The sequence below is a fragment of the Anas platyrhynchos genome, chromosome 7 (assembly GCF_047663525.1).
Source record: "Anas platyrhynchos isolate ZD024472 breed Pekin duck chromosome 7, IASCAAS_PekinDuck_T2T, whole genome shotgun sequence".
NCBI lineage: Eukaryota > Metazoa > Chordata > Aves > Anseriformes > Anatidae > Anas > Anas platyrhynchos.
In genome coordinates, this window is record NC_092593.1 from 2,869,621 (window position 1) to 2,884,386 (window position 14,766).

General features: G+C 48.3%; 1 protein-coding gene across 1 annotated transcript in view; it reads right to left on the reverse strand.

Annotated features, from left to right (window-relative positions):
- KIF5C (kinesin family member 5C) overlaps positions 1-8,169 on the reverse strand; it is a 66,130-nt gene extending 57,961 nt beyond the window's left edge. The window contains exon 1 of the mRNA XM_038182324.2: positions 7,830-8,169. Coding sequence (XP_038038252.1) covers positions 7,830-7,955 — 126 coding nt within the window. The 5' untranslated portion in view covers positions 7,956-8,169. The remainder of the gene's footprint in view (positions 1-7,829) is intronic.
- Positions 8,170-14,766: the final 6,597 nt, after the last annotated feature.

Here is a 14,766-nt window from a genome sequence, read left to right on the forward strand (position 1 = left end):
ATCAGAAAGCAAAGTGTTCCCAGAAGCAATTCAGGCTTTCAGCCCTCGCACAGCCCCGAGCCTCTCCCCTGCAAGAGGCAGAAACCAGCTTGGCCTCCAGGAGCAGGACCCCAAGCCTCCATCCCTCTGGAAGCCTAGGGGCTGGCCATACCTACAGGTGCCCCATCAAACCTGCCCCGTTCCCAAGCAGGAGAAACAGCCGGCCCTGCAAATCTCCCCTGGAATTTGGGAGCCCAGGGATAAAGCACAAGAAATACTCGGGGCTCACCCATTCTCCTGAGGCCACATCCCCAGCACTGCTCCGAGGCACTTTTCCCCCAAACCTCAATTTTAGGTAAAACAATTCACGGCTGTTTCAGCTTCGTGCTGAGCCGTTCCCTGCCGCCAGCCCTCTCTAACTATTTTAATGGACCTTTCCAAGCTCGTTCAGAGCTACCTTCATAATCCACTCATTTTCCTTCAGCAAAGCACTGACAAGCTTAATTAAATTAACTTTCATACGCTGCCATCCACGTCGCAGCTAGAGATCTCTGGCACACGATGGCCAAGCCACTGCAGCACGACAGGGCCTAACGTGCCCTTCCACATCACCAGCATCACTTACCTCCACAGCCACCTCCTAGGAGAAAGGCACTCGGGTTTGGAGGCAAGCTGGATGCAAATTACCCCAAATCTCTCTAGTTTTATCAGGCTGCAGCAAGTCTGCTAATCTACAGCACCCCCTTACATCAACAGGGTAAGAGAACTCGAGTATATAATTTTATTTTTCGTACATAAAACTATGGAAAGGGACAGTTCAGAAAGAAAAGACCAAAAAATACTCCTTTTGTAGAAAAAAACAGAAAGAAGGGCACGGTGATTCTAGAAGACAGCCCCCTCTAACTCAAAGCCTGGTTGCTTCAGTAGCAGCTGGGAACCCAGAGAGCGACGCATTGGGTGTTTTGTGAAAATGCAACACAAGATTTCATCCACTCCAAAGTTGTTTAGAAGCACAGATTTTATGTTATTTAAACAATGCACTGATTTTCTTTAAAAAATAAAAATGCAACTAAAAACTAATGCAATCAAAGATATCCCGAGGCAGCTCCTACAGCGCTGGAAGAGGACTCAGGCAGTGACATCTCCTGGGTGAGGGGTTACAGGAGCAAACCCCCAGCAGGCCAGCACCTCTGCTTACCGTGGGCATTTCTAACACCACTCAAAGCACAAAATGGGTCAAAAGATGTCTCAAAATGTGAAACAAAGTGGTTTTGGTGCAGAAGTCCCAGGTAGGATGCTATAAGATGCTCGCTTCCACACAGAGAAGAGAGGTGCGACATGGAACAGCCCCAGCTGAAGACACAGCTCCACCTTCACCCCTCCGTGCAGCGTGGTGTTCATCTTCCCCCTGTTAAACGGATCACTGACAGGATCTGCGGGGAGCTGCAGGGCTCAGGAGATCAATAATGGGATACTGAGCGCGGTCAGTCATGGATTCAAATCCACCTCAGGTCGGGACAGGTCAAAAAGAGACGAGAGAAGAGCTGAGAGAAGAAGACAGCGGTGCCAAGCACCTCCTGGAGTGACCGCACTCCCAGAGACCAGAAAATAAACTTTACCCCGGGTGCTTTCTGGTCGACCGTGTTCCTGATCCCCAGGAGATCTGCCTCCTCATCCCAAATGCAGACACCAAATTGCAGCAGTGCTGGGAGGCTGGAGGTTTACAGCCCTGATGTTTAAGGACAGTAAGCATGCAATATGACGGAGATATTACCCCTCGCTGCCCCGGCCTCCCTTCAGGGAATGCCATTAAAAAGGCACAACCCAAACCAGCGAATTGATGGAGAATCCCAGCCCAACTACCTCGTGCTTCCCTCCACCTTTTCCAGCGCAAAGCGGTGCTAGAAGAGGAACGGAAGGGGCAGCACACAGCAGAGTGTTACGAGTTAGAGCTACAGAGCAATGCGTTGTGCAGCAGTGCTGGCATCACCTCCTGCTTCACAGACAGGCTGGCTGCAGCTCCATTTGTGTCGCGTGTTGGAAACGCTCGGGTCTGCAGCTCGGCACCTAGGAGCAGCCTTCACAGGAGCTCCGAGCGCGAGGCAGGCAGAGTAATTACCCTGTTACCAGTCATGCAGACAAGTTGCTCCTGGCAACAAACCTCTTCAGATGTGGACGGAGAGCAGCACAGCCTCGCTGAGGTGTGATCCTGTGCCTGAGCACAGCCGTTTTGAGGAGCTCCTGCCCCTCGCTGTCTCTCCCCTGCCGCTGTCACCGCACCTGGGGCAAGGAATGGCTCCTGGCATGGCACGCTGCTACACGAGGCACTGGCTTTGCAAACAAAAGGCACGTCTAAAAGCTGGTTAACTGGGAAGCTGGAGGGAGATCTGTGTCTGCCAGCAGGGAACCTGCACCAACAGCAGCCTTTCCTTTGGCCTTCCATTCCCAGTCCCAAACCTCCAGCCTCCTGTCACTTCTGTTCAATTCTTTCATCCTTTCTTACCCCATTTTGCCCCGTTTCCTGCCACAGGTGGAGGCCAGAGGAGGCAGCAGCCCTCAGGGAGGAACAAAGCCACCCGGCCCCTGCCGAGCGCCAGGCCCTGGTGCTCTTGTTGCTTATTAGACTAATTTCCTCGTAGATCTCATCTCATTACGTGGAGACGAAACAGCTCCATCAGCTCCAGAGAACGTGGAGGAAAAGGACATCACCGAGCTGGCTAACACACGGGAACAAAGATTTTAATTTCATCCTGAAATGTGCTGCTTGGACCTTCTGCAATTTTTGCTCTTTAAGCACGGGACACATCTCCTGGCACGTCACCCTTCCTGTGGCTAAAAACATCCTGACAGCACACCTGAACCACACACCCCTTCCTACAGCACAGCACGGAGATCAGAGCAGCCCCAGGGTTGGCACGTTGTTCCTTAGCTGCTTCTGGACCCAGTGTGGCACCGGAGATGGAGATGCCACAGCCTCCAAAGCCCGTCCTATAAATCCAGCACCCATACCTCTCACATAAATCATGATTCACGCTCCTGTTCTCTCCAGCAGAAAGACACAAAACCTGTGAGATGTAGGACTGTCAAGCGGCAGCAAGTCAGGACAGGGACCACAACCCATACGGCCTCTTCTTTGCACCCACAGCAGCTGTTTCTCCTCCTGTGCAGTCCCTTACGCTCACCATTTGGCACCGTTTCCCCCAAAAACCACATCCCTATTACTGAAGCCACAGAGGTGCCCGTCTCCCCAGCTCCAGTGGGTATCCAGCTGATAACCCCGAGGTCCCCAAACCTCCTAAACCCACAGAGCACCACAGTGCTGCAGAGGTTTGGGGACGGAGCACGTGAAGAGCAGCAGACAAAAAAAAAGGTTTAAGACCATGCCCTACCTTGCTCCCTCCTCAGGAGCCATCTCTGAGCTCGTGTGGTGCTTCACAACCCAGCAGCCGCAGATGGCACGGGTAAAATAAATTGTTGACGCTGGCAAGGGCTTTGTTTGAGGCTCATGGCTACGGTTATTTTATAATACTTGGAAAATCTGGGCTGCACACAGAGAAAGCAAAGGGACAGAATGAATCCCCTGTGACCAGGAGGAGCAGGCGTCTTGCTCAAGCAGAAAGCAATTGTGCTTCAGTACAGCAAGATGCTCTTGGCTTTTAGGTCTGCTTGCGTCACCAAACTGCTTTCCTTTGAAGTTACATCATTTAAGGTACCATAAAGTGGGAAATAACCAAGCACCTATTCCAGAGCAACCTATCCAAAATCAGCCCCCAACTCTCCTTAGCAGCAATGATCTGTTCCCAAAAACGAGGCAGGAACAAAACCTCAGAGCCCTTTAAGCGTTACCACAGCTCTCTGCTGGCCTAAATGCAGAGATTCGAGCAATTCAGAGCCGTGCGGCTGAGATAAGAGATTACAACTGCTGAAAAAAGCAGAGTTCTGCCAGCAGCACTGCTATAAATATTCCCTAACCCAGTTACCCCGATTCAGACCCTGGGCCCCGCACGTCCCGCACCAGCTGGAAGCACGACCCGGCAGCCACAGCCACGCCTGGGCACCAGGGACTTGATTTCTCTGGAGGCTGACCTTAAAAACCAACTCTCAGCCCCAAAATGAGAGGTGTTCTTACCTCACGGGCTGCCACAAGGGCAATTCAGTTGTGAGTGCAAGTGGGAGATGGATTTGGGATCACAGTGTCCAGGAAACCCTTCTGGCCCCATGAGCACGAGGCAGTGGCGTGAGGTTTCAGCCAGCAGGGAGCAAAGCACTGAAAGAACGAATCCCTTTTTTTTGCACAGACATCCAAGAGGACCACTATTAAATATTTAAGCCCTCATCTCTTAATACTCCTTTCTCAGGAGGGGAAAATCCAGCGCTCCTGTTTGCACTTCGGCTCCAAGGCATGGCTTGAAAACGTGCATTTTCTGAGGCTATCAGGGGAGCAATTATCGGTATTGTAACGGGAATTTGGCAACAGTCACATGCATTTCCAGAACTTCCCATAAGAAGTCAAGATCCAAAGAGGCCATAAATATATAAATATATATATACAGACGGCCTGGCTCTTTCCCATGGACAGAGAAGGACAGGAACCCATCAGCAACACCACACCCGCACCTCCACGCCTCTGGGGCTCTGAAGGAGTCCATTTAGGATGCTTTGAGGTGAAAGCATCTCCAACGAGGCAGGACACAAAGCTCCCAGGCTGCCCCAAACACCGATAAATCTGCCTGTATCAGACCAGGAGGGCACTCCCCGAGATGAATTCCAACAGCAGTGGCCACGCAGTGTATCCCGGGGGAGGAAAATGGGGGCTGCAGCCACGCTGGAGCTGCCCGAGGAAAAAACACGGCATGGAGACAGCGACATGAGGCTTCCCGGCATTTTCACACCCGATTTCTCACCATTTAGAAAACAGAAAAGCACGTACAACTTTATCCAAGAAGTTCACAATTATCTGCGTTGAATAATCTTCCCCAAATCCAGCACCTGGGGGCAAGATTCAACAAACATCCTTCCCTCAAGAGGTGAGGCAGAGGAAATTTCAGGAGGAACACACAAACAGCGCTTGCTTCAGTGCTTCGTGGAAGCATCGCTGTGTCAAGACATAAACCTACTTTGTTTGTTGATGATTAGATGCAGAAGTGTTTCACTCTCCAGCCAACACACTGTAAAAAAAGAAGCAGAGAATTCCTCCACCAGCTACCTCGTCTGATCTATTGGCTTCCTCTTCTTCCTGAGACACCGAGAGGCTCAAGGTGCTGCAAGAAATCACCCAAAAAATAACCCCAGGTGCCAGATCTGCGAGTCCTGTGCTGTTTCTCTGGAAATAGCCTGACCTGGAAGCAACAGAGCCCAGAGTCCCAGGGGAAGGAGCCCCACACGCCGGGTGCAGCTATCCACGGAAGAAGAAAATGCAGCAGGTTAGGGACGGCTGCAAGTGGTGTTGGGTACAGCCCAACAAGGCTGTAAGAAGGAAGCCAGCAGGAAAAACACACTCCTGGGTACAGCAGCCAGCAGGATCGATCAGAAAGTCACCTTGAGGCTGCGGAGCGGCAGGAACATAAAACGAAGCGGCAGGCTGGGGAGGCTGGTGGAGCTAACCGCAACAAGCGATGGATTTGCCACTGCCGCCTTTCTCTGCCATGATAAAAAAGATCAGATACAGATCATAGGCTTCTGCATCGAAAACCTTGAAGTAGAATCAAAACACACCGGTGTTTTTTTTTCTGTTTATCTTCTGAGCCACAGACCAACTTAGGTAAGGCATTTTCATCTTCTTGCTCTACTCAGATCAACCCCGCTTCCCTCCGTTGCACGTGTGAAGCACATAAAAGAGGTGAGGATGTAAAGCAGTGGGTCACATCCCAACTCCGAGGTGTTTAACTGGTTTGGACGCAGTTAGGATGCTGCCCCGGGACTTTCCTGCTGAAGAGCTCTGAAAGCCACGACCATGGGCCTTGCAGAGATGCAGCTTCATCCGTGACGTTAAAGAGAAACTCAAGGCTGCTGTTAAACTTCCTTCATTGCTGCTCGTTTTCAGGTTCTGATCTTCAATTCTCGTTGCAAAAATTGCTCAAAGCATAAAGTAGGCTAATGGGAAAGGATGGTGGGAGGTTCAGAAACCAAGCATTTCCCCATGATCATCTCTTAGGAAGAAGAAGTAAATGCATTCACGCTCACATGCCAGAAAAGAATAGACATTTCCTTTCAGTAATTAGGATTTTATTTTTTTCTGATGCGAAGACAGAACTCCTGTGAGGTTTTATGTTTGCCTGTTTTAATTCCAACAGCACCCCTTTCTCTCCAATACTTTACGCAACAAAAACAGAAGCTGCATTGCAGTGTTTTCCCAATGCTATAGGAAAACAAACAAACAAAACCCGTTCAGTTCTGGGTTATTTTTGCTTTCTGTGATGCTTCTGGAGACTCAAACACTGCTTTTCTGGAAGGAAGTCTGCTCTGGTAGGATCCTGCACAGCCCCAGGACTCCTTCCCCCTCCCTCCGCCGCTCTTGCCGGCGCTAGGCAGTCACTGCGAGGCAGCAGATCAGCAGCAGATAACGCCACCCGCGCTGCCTGCCGCTGCCACACTGCAGTGCTTGCAGCCTAGCTCAAGTTACAGCACAGCCCCGGCAGCCAAGATGACAAAGAACACGGAACAATTTCTACCTTCGCTGACACGGGCAGAACCGCAGGGAGCTACAAACGTCCCCACATCCCCAGCTGGGTGGATTCCTGCTGAAAAACGAGCAGGGCTTTGAGGACGTGTTTTAGGACTGCGATGCACACCTACACCAGACCCGTCTTTCGCTCTGTGGATGCAGGGAAAGGCGCACCCCGAGCTCCAGGACAGATTTTCAAGATGGCAAGCAACCTGAGGACTGCTCCTGCCAAACTGAACCCCCATAAAAATAAAGCTGTACATGTGCTTACACAAACAAACAAACAAACGCGCTTTCTGGCTTCTCGTTAGGGATTTTTCTACGTTCCCACAGCAGGAAATTGCCTGCTGCTGCTTTTTTTTTTTCCTTTTTACCTTTACTAAAGGTGCTACCTCCTGCCCGCAAGACAATCACAAAGCATCGCGGTTGCCGTCCTCCCAGGCAGCAGCACGATATCCACAAAGATGCATTTTGTACCTGCGCCTTCGCACAGGCAGGGAAAAAAAGGGATCGTGGGTTCTCCTGTCTGAAAAAATGACGTTGTCAGAGGGATCTGGGGCTGATGGCTGAACACCGGGATGCTGGGACCCGAGGATCGGGGTCTTTTCCAACCTTAATGATCCCAGGGTGCGTTTTAATCTAGTTTTGATGCACATGAGGGCTTGCTTTAGGGGAAAAAAAAGGATGAGCTGGCTCCTGAAGCAGCCCAGGAGGCAGCTGGTGGTAGGGATGGATGGAGGAGGCGATCCTGGAGCTGAGGCACGAGCGTGAGGCGAGGGACCGGGGAGCCATTCCGCAAGCGGCTCCGTTTTGCCCTCATTTCCCCATAATTACTTCAGACGGTGTTTTTTTTTTTAATTTTGCACCAAACTGGCTGCTTTGATAAGCACCTTCGTGCCCAAAGCTTCGTGAGGCAGCGATGCGCGAGGCAAGCCTCGGCCCCCGGCTTTGTGTCACCCCTTGCCAGGCTCCACTGCAACCCCACTGAGACCCCCCAGTAGCCCCCCAAAACCCCCCCAGGACCCCTTGGGAGCCTCCCAGGACCCCTCAGGACCCGTAAGGATCCCTCAGAAGCCCCTGGGGACCCCCCCACGACGCCTCAGGACGCCACCAAGACCCCTCAGGATCCCCTCAGGACCCCTCAGACCCCTCCCCGGGACCCCCCCCCGAGCCGTGCCGCACTCACCCCGACGAGCACCGTGTCCTCGCCCTTGAACTTGGGGATGAACCTGTCGCCCCGCAGCACCTCGGCCTCGTTGAGGGGCCGAAAGCGGCACATCACCTTGATGCTGCACTCCGCCGGGTCCGCCATGGCGGGGCAGCGCCCCGGCGGGCAGGTGCCGCTGCCGCAGCCTCCCCGCTACCGACGGCCTCAAAAGGGCCGTGAGGGGGCTGAGAGGGGCCGAGAGGAGCCCGATGAGGGGCCGCGGACCCCGCTCGCCCCCCGGCTCGGCTGCGGCTGCCGAGGGCTGAGGGCAGCGGGCGAGCGGCGGGCGCGGAGCCGCCGCCCCCTCAGCGCCCCCCGGGCTTTGTGGCCGCGCCGCAGTCCCGCGGCCCCGCCCAGCGCTGGGCACGCCGGGACGTGTAGTCTGTCAGGAGCCCCAAAAAGGCCCCAATCGACCCCAAAAGTGCCCCCATCGACCCCCACAACCGCCCCCCCTCTTTTGGGAGAGGTTTAGCCTTTTATCCTCGATAAGGGTAGGGCGGTAATCTGCCCCCCCACCGTTGTCCTCATAACTCTAAAGCTGCACCCGACGTGGGGTGCCTTGTTTCTGTCAGGGTCCCCTTTTTAAATGTGTGTCCTCCTTTCTGAAGCAATGTTGTTCCCTGCCCGAAGAGATAGGAACAAAGAAATAGCACCACAAGGCTGCTCTTTTTCCAGCCAGGAAGGGTTCTGGCTTGTGGCAAAGGATGCTCGCCCAGCCCTGCTTGCCATTACCTTCATTTGCTATGACACAAAGCAGAAGGAAAGCAAAGCCCCGACCTTGGTAAATTACCAAGAAGTTTGTCACGCTGCAGCCTGTGAATCACCATCGGGGAAAGGCAAAGCCTGGAGCCTGCTCCTTCCCCTCAGGGTTGGTGCTGCCTGCCCTCAGTTCCCATCCTTTCTGTACCTGCCCTCAGCTGGTGGCCAAGATTAGTTCACTTCACTGCACTAAAGTTGCCCAAAATAGTTTAATCTACCACCTTTAGTCTCCTCCTCCATCCTTCTCTCCCCACAAGTAGCATAACTGCTTAAAGAGATTGGTTTAGGGAAAGCAGGGGCCATGCCCCCAACTTTAGCAGCTCCAAGTGACTGGTGGAGCTGGATTCCTCCAAAAAATTTCAGTGAATAAAGAGGACCCCTGTTATTGAATTAGCCTCCCTCAAACACATTGACAGTGGTCAGTTCTTTAGTATTGCTACAGATTCCCCATTTTTTCCAGCCACGGTGGTTGTCCTCATTACCTGGTATGGATAGAAGAGCAGGTGAGGTATAGGGCTCTCCTGCCCTTCTTAAAAGTAATTACATCAAGGAGTGTTAGCCATGTGCAGCACATGATAAGGCATTATTATTATATGTGATTTATTCCGATGGATTACCAATTATTTAGTCCTTTTCTTTCCCTTATGTTCCAAGCTCTTACCCTGAATAGCAAATTGGTAAGTCATGACAAGTAGGAGCTTAGTCATAAAAGAATTAATGAATTAAGCCGTATTTACCTCTGTTATCAGGAGCTCATTGTGAAGCAAGATAGGCAAATCTCTATTTTCCTGTTGGAGTAGGTATAATCTGCCATCAGTAAGAATGCACTCAAGAGCCATTTTTTCTTAGCAATATTGTCAGAAATAATATCACGTTGCCTGTATTGCAGATAAGACCGTATTGTCCCAAACCTGCTCTTTTTACTACTTGACCAGATTCCTGTGAGTTGAACAGCCTAGCAGGAATGGGGGTTTTCAATTCGATTCATGAATGACCAGAACTTCCTGCAGCTTGAGAGCTTCCAGTTTGTTCTGGACGCCCTCCTACCTCACTTAGAGCCTTCATTGATAGGAGGTATGATCTACAGTTTACTGGGAAATTACATCACAAAAAACATGACCTAGGATGACGTGGAAAAGCATTCGTGCTCCACTCATTGAATCTTAAGCAGTATCACTATTTATTTCCCTCATTTCTGAAGCTTTGCCCTTTTTTCAGATTGTATACTTAGAACAAACACCACTGGAGCTGTGCTCTGCTTGGCTTTATTGAGCCACAATGCATCAGGGTACAAGATTATTTTCTTGCTGCCCGCACCACAAAAGTAAAAGAATACAAACCCTTCCTATGACTGTGGGGCAGGTTCTTCAGCTAGAGATTAAGCCCATGGCTAAAATCACCTTGGCAGAGTTAGAAATGGTTTGACAGCAAATTCTGACTGTTCCTGAAGAAATTCTTAAGCCAACCTCAGCTGGGAGGGTTCACTAAATGTCCCAGGATGGCAGAGATCTCCAAAAGGAGTAACAAAATCACCTCCCCTAGGATGGGGGCAAAACCATAAGAAAACAGAATCTCATTTTTCTGTAGATAACCCACCAATATGACCAAGGTGGTAAGAAAACCCAAAAGAAGTCAGCCCTGTGACAGAGGTACTGAACAGCAGCAAAACGTGGATTCTGCCAGGGAGATGGTCCCATGGGAGTAAGGGAATAGACACCTGGGCATTTCAGAAGTGGAAAAAACAATTTCCTATCCACAGAGCCAAAAGAATATTGCTTACTTTCACTGCTTCTGGGCTCCAGGAATGAGCTGTGGAGCTGGGAGATGAAAGAGCTTCAGGAGAAGAAGAATAACAAGGTTGAATTTCTGCTGTCTTTAACATCTCAGTGCAACAAACAGACATCAGTATTGGCCAGTGGAGTAACTTATCAGCAGGGAGAGCAGCTTTAATGTAGATTCCATTGATCCTTGTGCCTCAGCAACGGCCATCAAGATGAAATTTGATGTTTGTCAGTGCTGAGAAGCATCTGTGGGTAAAGAGGTGGCAAAGGATTTCTTGCAGGAGGTACCAAGAGGGCTGGGATCCCCAGAACAAAAGGAAATTTACGTGTTGAGGGTGGTTACTGTCCCACAGACACAAGACACTGTTAGATGTGCATCAGGAAAAATGCTTACAAACCCAGAACATGTGTTTTACAGGGAACGAATAAATAAATAAGCCAAGGAATGAAGAGCAGGCAACCAGGTGAACCAAGAAGTGCTGAGAAGGCAGCTAGGAGGAGCTGAGGTACAGAAACAATCTGCATGCCCAGGCATCACCGAAGGCAAGGAGGCCTCGTAATAGCTCAGGAGATTTTGGGCTACAGACCATTTGTCCAGGCAAGCTACAAGTTTAATAACAAGCTATGTGGGATGTGTGTAATTAACACTCCGTCACCTGTGATGATTATCCCTTAAGCAACATTTCCTTTGGTCAGGCAGGTAATGATGTCTTTGCTGATAGGGGGGCACAGGGGTTTCTTTTAGTTAGGGGCTCCTTTCCCCTTCTTGCAAGATGTTCCTTAACTAAAACTTCTGCTTCCTTACTTCTCATTCCAACAGCAATACCTAGATCAGTTAAGGAAAAAAACAAACAAGTAAATAATCGAAGCCCGCACACCTTCACAGAAAGGTCACATTTTGGAAGAGTACTGCCAGTAGACAGATATTCCACCTGAAAGTCTTTGAGCTACACTAGCAGGGAGTGTAAGAACAGCCATTGTCTCCAGTTTGGAAAACACTTCAAGACGCTTAAAGTGCATATCTAAGTATGTTCAGTACACACATAAATCTCCATCTTCAAATGAATTATTCACATTATGCAGTCATATAGAGTGCTTACCCATCTGTAAAAATGGTTTTGCTTAAAAAATTGATTTTTACCACTTTGCATAAAATGGCAACACATTTATTCAACACTCAAAATATTTCTTCCAAGTTACTTTTTTGTGTGTTACTCAAACATCCAAAATAAAAGAACAGGAACTTGAAAAAATTGGATTTGCTTTCCTTGATTACAAGAAGCAATGTGCACCCAAGAAAAGGCAATTCGATCAAAAAACCACAAAACCTTCACACTCTTCAATTTTATTTCGAGGGAGAACAACATGCTCACTGTCCAAAAAAATCAAGTTGAAGAAAAAAAAGAAAAACACTTATCCATTGAGGTCCAGAAAGAGTTAAACAGCATTACAGGCAGATGATGCCATCTTCTGGTGTCATTTCCGAAGCTGTTGATTTAAAGCCACTGTGACTAGTCTAGTCAGATCATCATCAGGAAGATGGGGGCTGCTGGGAGTTTAAGCATCACTTCATCCCCAGGGCAAGGTTCGATGAAATAACATTAATTCAGGAGCAGCCAGCAAAGCATTAACAGTGAGGGTGGGAAAGCAAGCGTTAGGCTGGCACCGACTGATTCTCGGCTTGCTGCCACCAGCCTGTCCCCAGGGCCGGGGCAGGGCAGCTGGGGCTGCTGAAGCAGGGCTGTGCTGCCAGGGGAAGCACCAAAAGGTGGTGGGATGCTGCACAGGGTCTGAACGTGCAACTGGAACTGGTCTTTGTGCCAGTTTGGTCAGTTGTCTCCTGCCCCATTTGCTTTTTGCTAGCCTGATCAGAGTTGCAAAGCTGTATCTGTTCTGTTACACGTTGTTTCATATCGTTATCTGCTATAGTTTACTACGAATTGTCTCCCTCCTTCATTTACCCCTTGCTCTCTAATTTATCTATTTTAGCCTCCCTGTATTAATTACAGTTGTATTACAGTTGAATCAGAGCGCAATGGATTGAAACAAGATGGGACTTAACAGATTTCCCCATTCTTACTCACAGCAACTGTCCTATCTTTGGAAAACAAACAGCGTAACAAGGGTGTGAGGAAAAAAGCAATTCTGCCACAGAAGGCTCAAGACATCTCATTTTCTGCACAGGATCTTTTGGGCAACGATGGCTCTTCAACCGTGTTTGCACACCCACTGCTTTAAGTCAGCTGTGTTCACTAGCAGGAGGATAACACACAGGTTAAGTACTTGGTAAGCTCGCTGCTTAAAAGGACAGAGCAACATAAGCATTGCAGCCCCTTCCAAACTCACCATATTCTTAGCCAATGGACTTTCTTACCAAACAGAGATAAAAACAATATTTATTCTCTCAACAGTGCAACTTTGCATTCACCTTCCTGCCATTTAAGTAAAGCTCTACAAAATATTCACCCAGATGTGTTCCCATTTCTTACATACACTACTCTCACACTGTCACTGACTTACTAAAAAGAGAAATGCTGCCACTAAATGCATTTAAGGACTCTACAAAGAGCTGTTAGGTTGGTAAAGATCGGTAGGCTTGGAGGCAGACTGCTGTTGTTCGTATCTAAGGTCTTCAACATAATGAGTTGGTTGCATTAGAAGAAAACAATTTATCCTCCACTTGCTTTTGTTCAAATGCAAACATTCTGATCTTAATAGCTAATCTAACTTATATTGCCTGATCTGCTGCTCCACAGGAAACATCTCTGCCTGTTAGAGATGTCTTTCCTTCCTTCCTTCTCTTCTGAGCAGGGGTTTACTGTGAAGATGTGCTTTAACTTCTGAACGTTGTTCTCCATCTTTCTAATCTGAAGTCTGAATACTGCAAAACCTAAAAATAGAAATAGGGAATTGAGGTTTTTGAGATTTGAAACTCTTTCTCTGAAATCAAATCCAGGAAGTCCAGGGGATGACTGACCTGCGTTAGGAGCGCTTAGTGCGCTGCAGCCTTCAGAGCCCTCTCCTCAGAAGGTGGGAGCTCCTCCCAGGACACTTTGAAAGGTCTGAGCAGTTCTTCCTGAAAGGTGCTGGAAACTGAGATTGTGCTGACTAGCTGTAAGCATGATGCTGAGCCCACTTCAGGACAAGTCAGTCACCCCCTGGAGTCGCTTTGGAATAGTTTTCTTGCTTCAGGAGGCGCATCCAGCAACTGCAGAGCTCTCACAAGTACAGCTCAGGAGACAAAACAGGACTTCTGGAAGTTCTCAGCTTTAAGCATTTAAATGCTAAGCAATGAGGCCAAATATTAATGGATTAAAATCTGGTTCAGCCCCACCTGAGCTCATCTTCCTCCCCCCCATTAGAACAATCAGTACTTGGCTTCATACAGGGAAAGTTCACATTCAGAAGTCACAATTCCTGCAGTTAAGCACACGTCAGAACTCAATTGATCATCTATAGATTAAACACGTTAGATAAACACAACTAGAAAAAAGAATGTTTTTCTATAGAATCTGGAATTTAAAGTACGGCTCCACACATCTCACTTCAAGTCCAATATAAATTGCTGCAGATAAACTAAATTCAAGAAATCTTACCTGAACAATGCTCCTGAATCCATACCAAAACAGAAACCACCATTCCAATCAGATTGCAGTTGTGTTATGATCAAATAAGGGGATTAAGAAAGAATGGCATAATTTCAACACACACTTTCAATGCAGTGCACACAAACAACTCAGTTATTGGTATTCCCCTCCATATTCCAGTGTCAGGAGAATGTAGAAGACTTCTTTTTTCCTCTTAAGAAGTATTTCTACAGACTCCAATATTGTTCATCATTCTCCTTTTCCAGCACTTCAGGCCCACAATTAATTACTAGGAATTCTTAAGACTATTTTAGTTCTATTTCACTGGAAAGCTACATCAATCCCAATACTTTAAATGAAACTCATTCAACATATGGCATGCTTACCTTTGGAATTTATGAAATCCTTTCCTCCACCTCATACTTTTCCAGAATCTATTAAAAGCTAGAAGAAGCAGCAGCTAAAGGTTTTTCAAGTAATTAGATGAGGATTAGACTATATCAAGTCACAGATACATAGCAATCAGTCCAATTTACCATGAAAATGATCTACATTTGTAAAAGAACATCTACTACAGGTCTCAGGAGCTCTGATTTGCTAAGCATACAGCTTTCAATCTGCAGAAGAAAGTGACTTTACATTTTTATTAAAGGTTTTGGGGCTAGGTTACAAAATAAGGTTATTTTTTAGGTATCAAGGAGAATAACTCTTTCCTGACTCACACTTGCAACAGTTCTGCTTCCAAAAATTTAATTCCTGCTTCAGACTGCATAATTGTTGTGCCCAGAA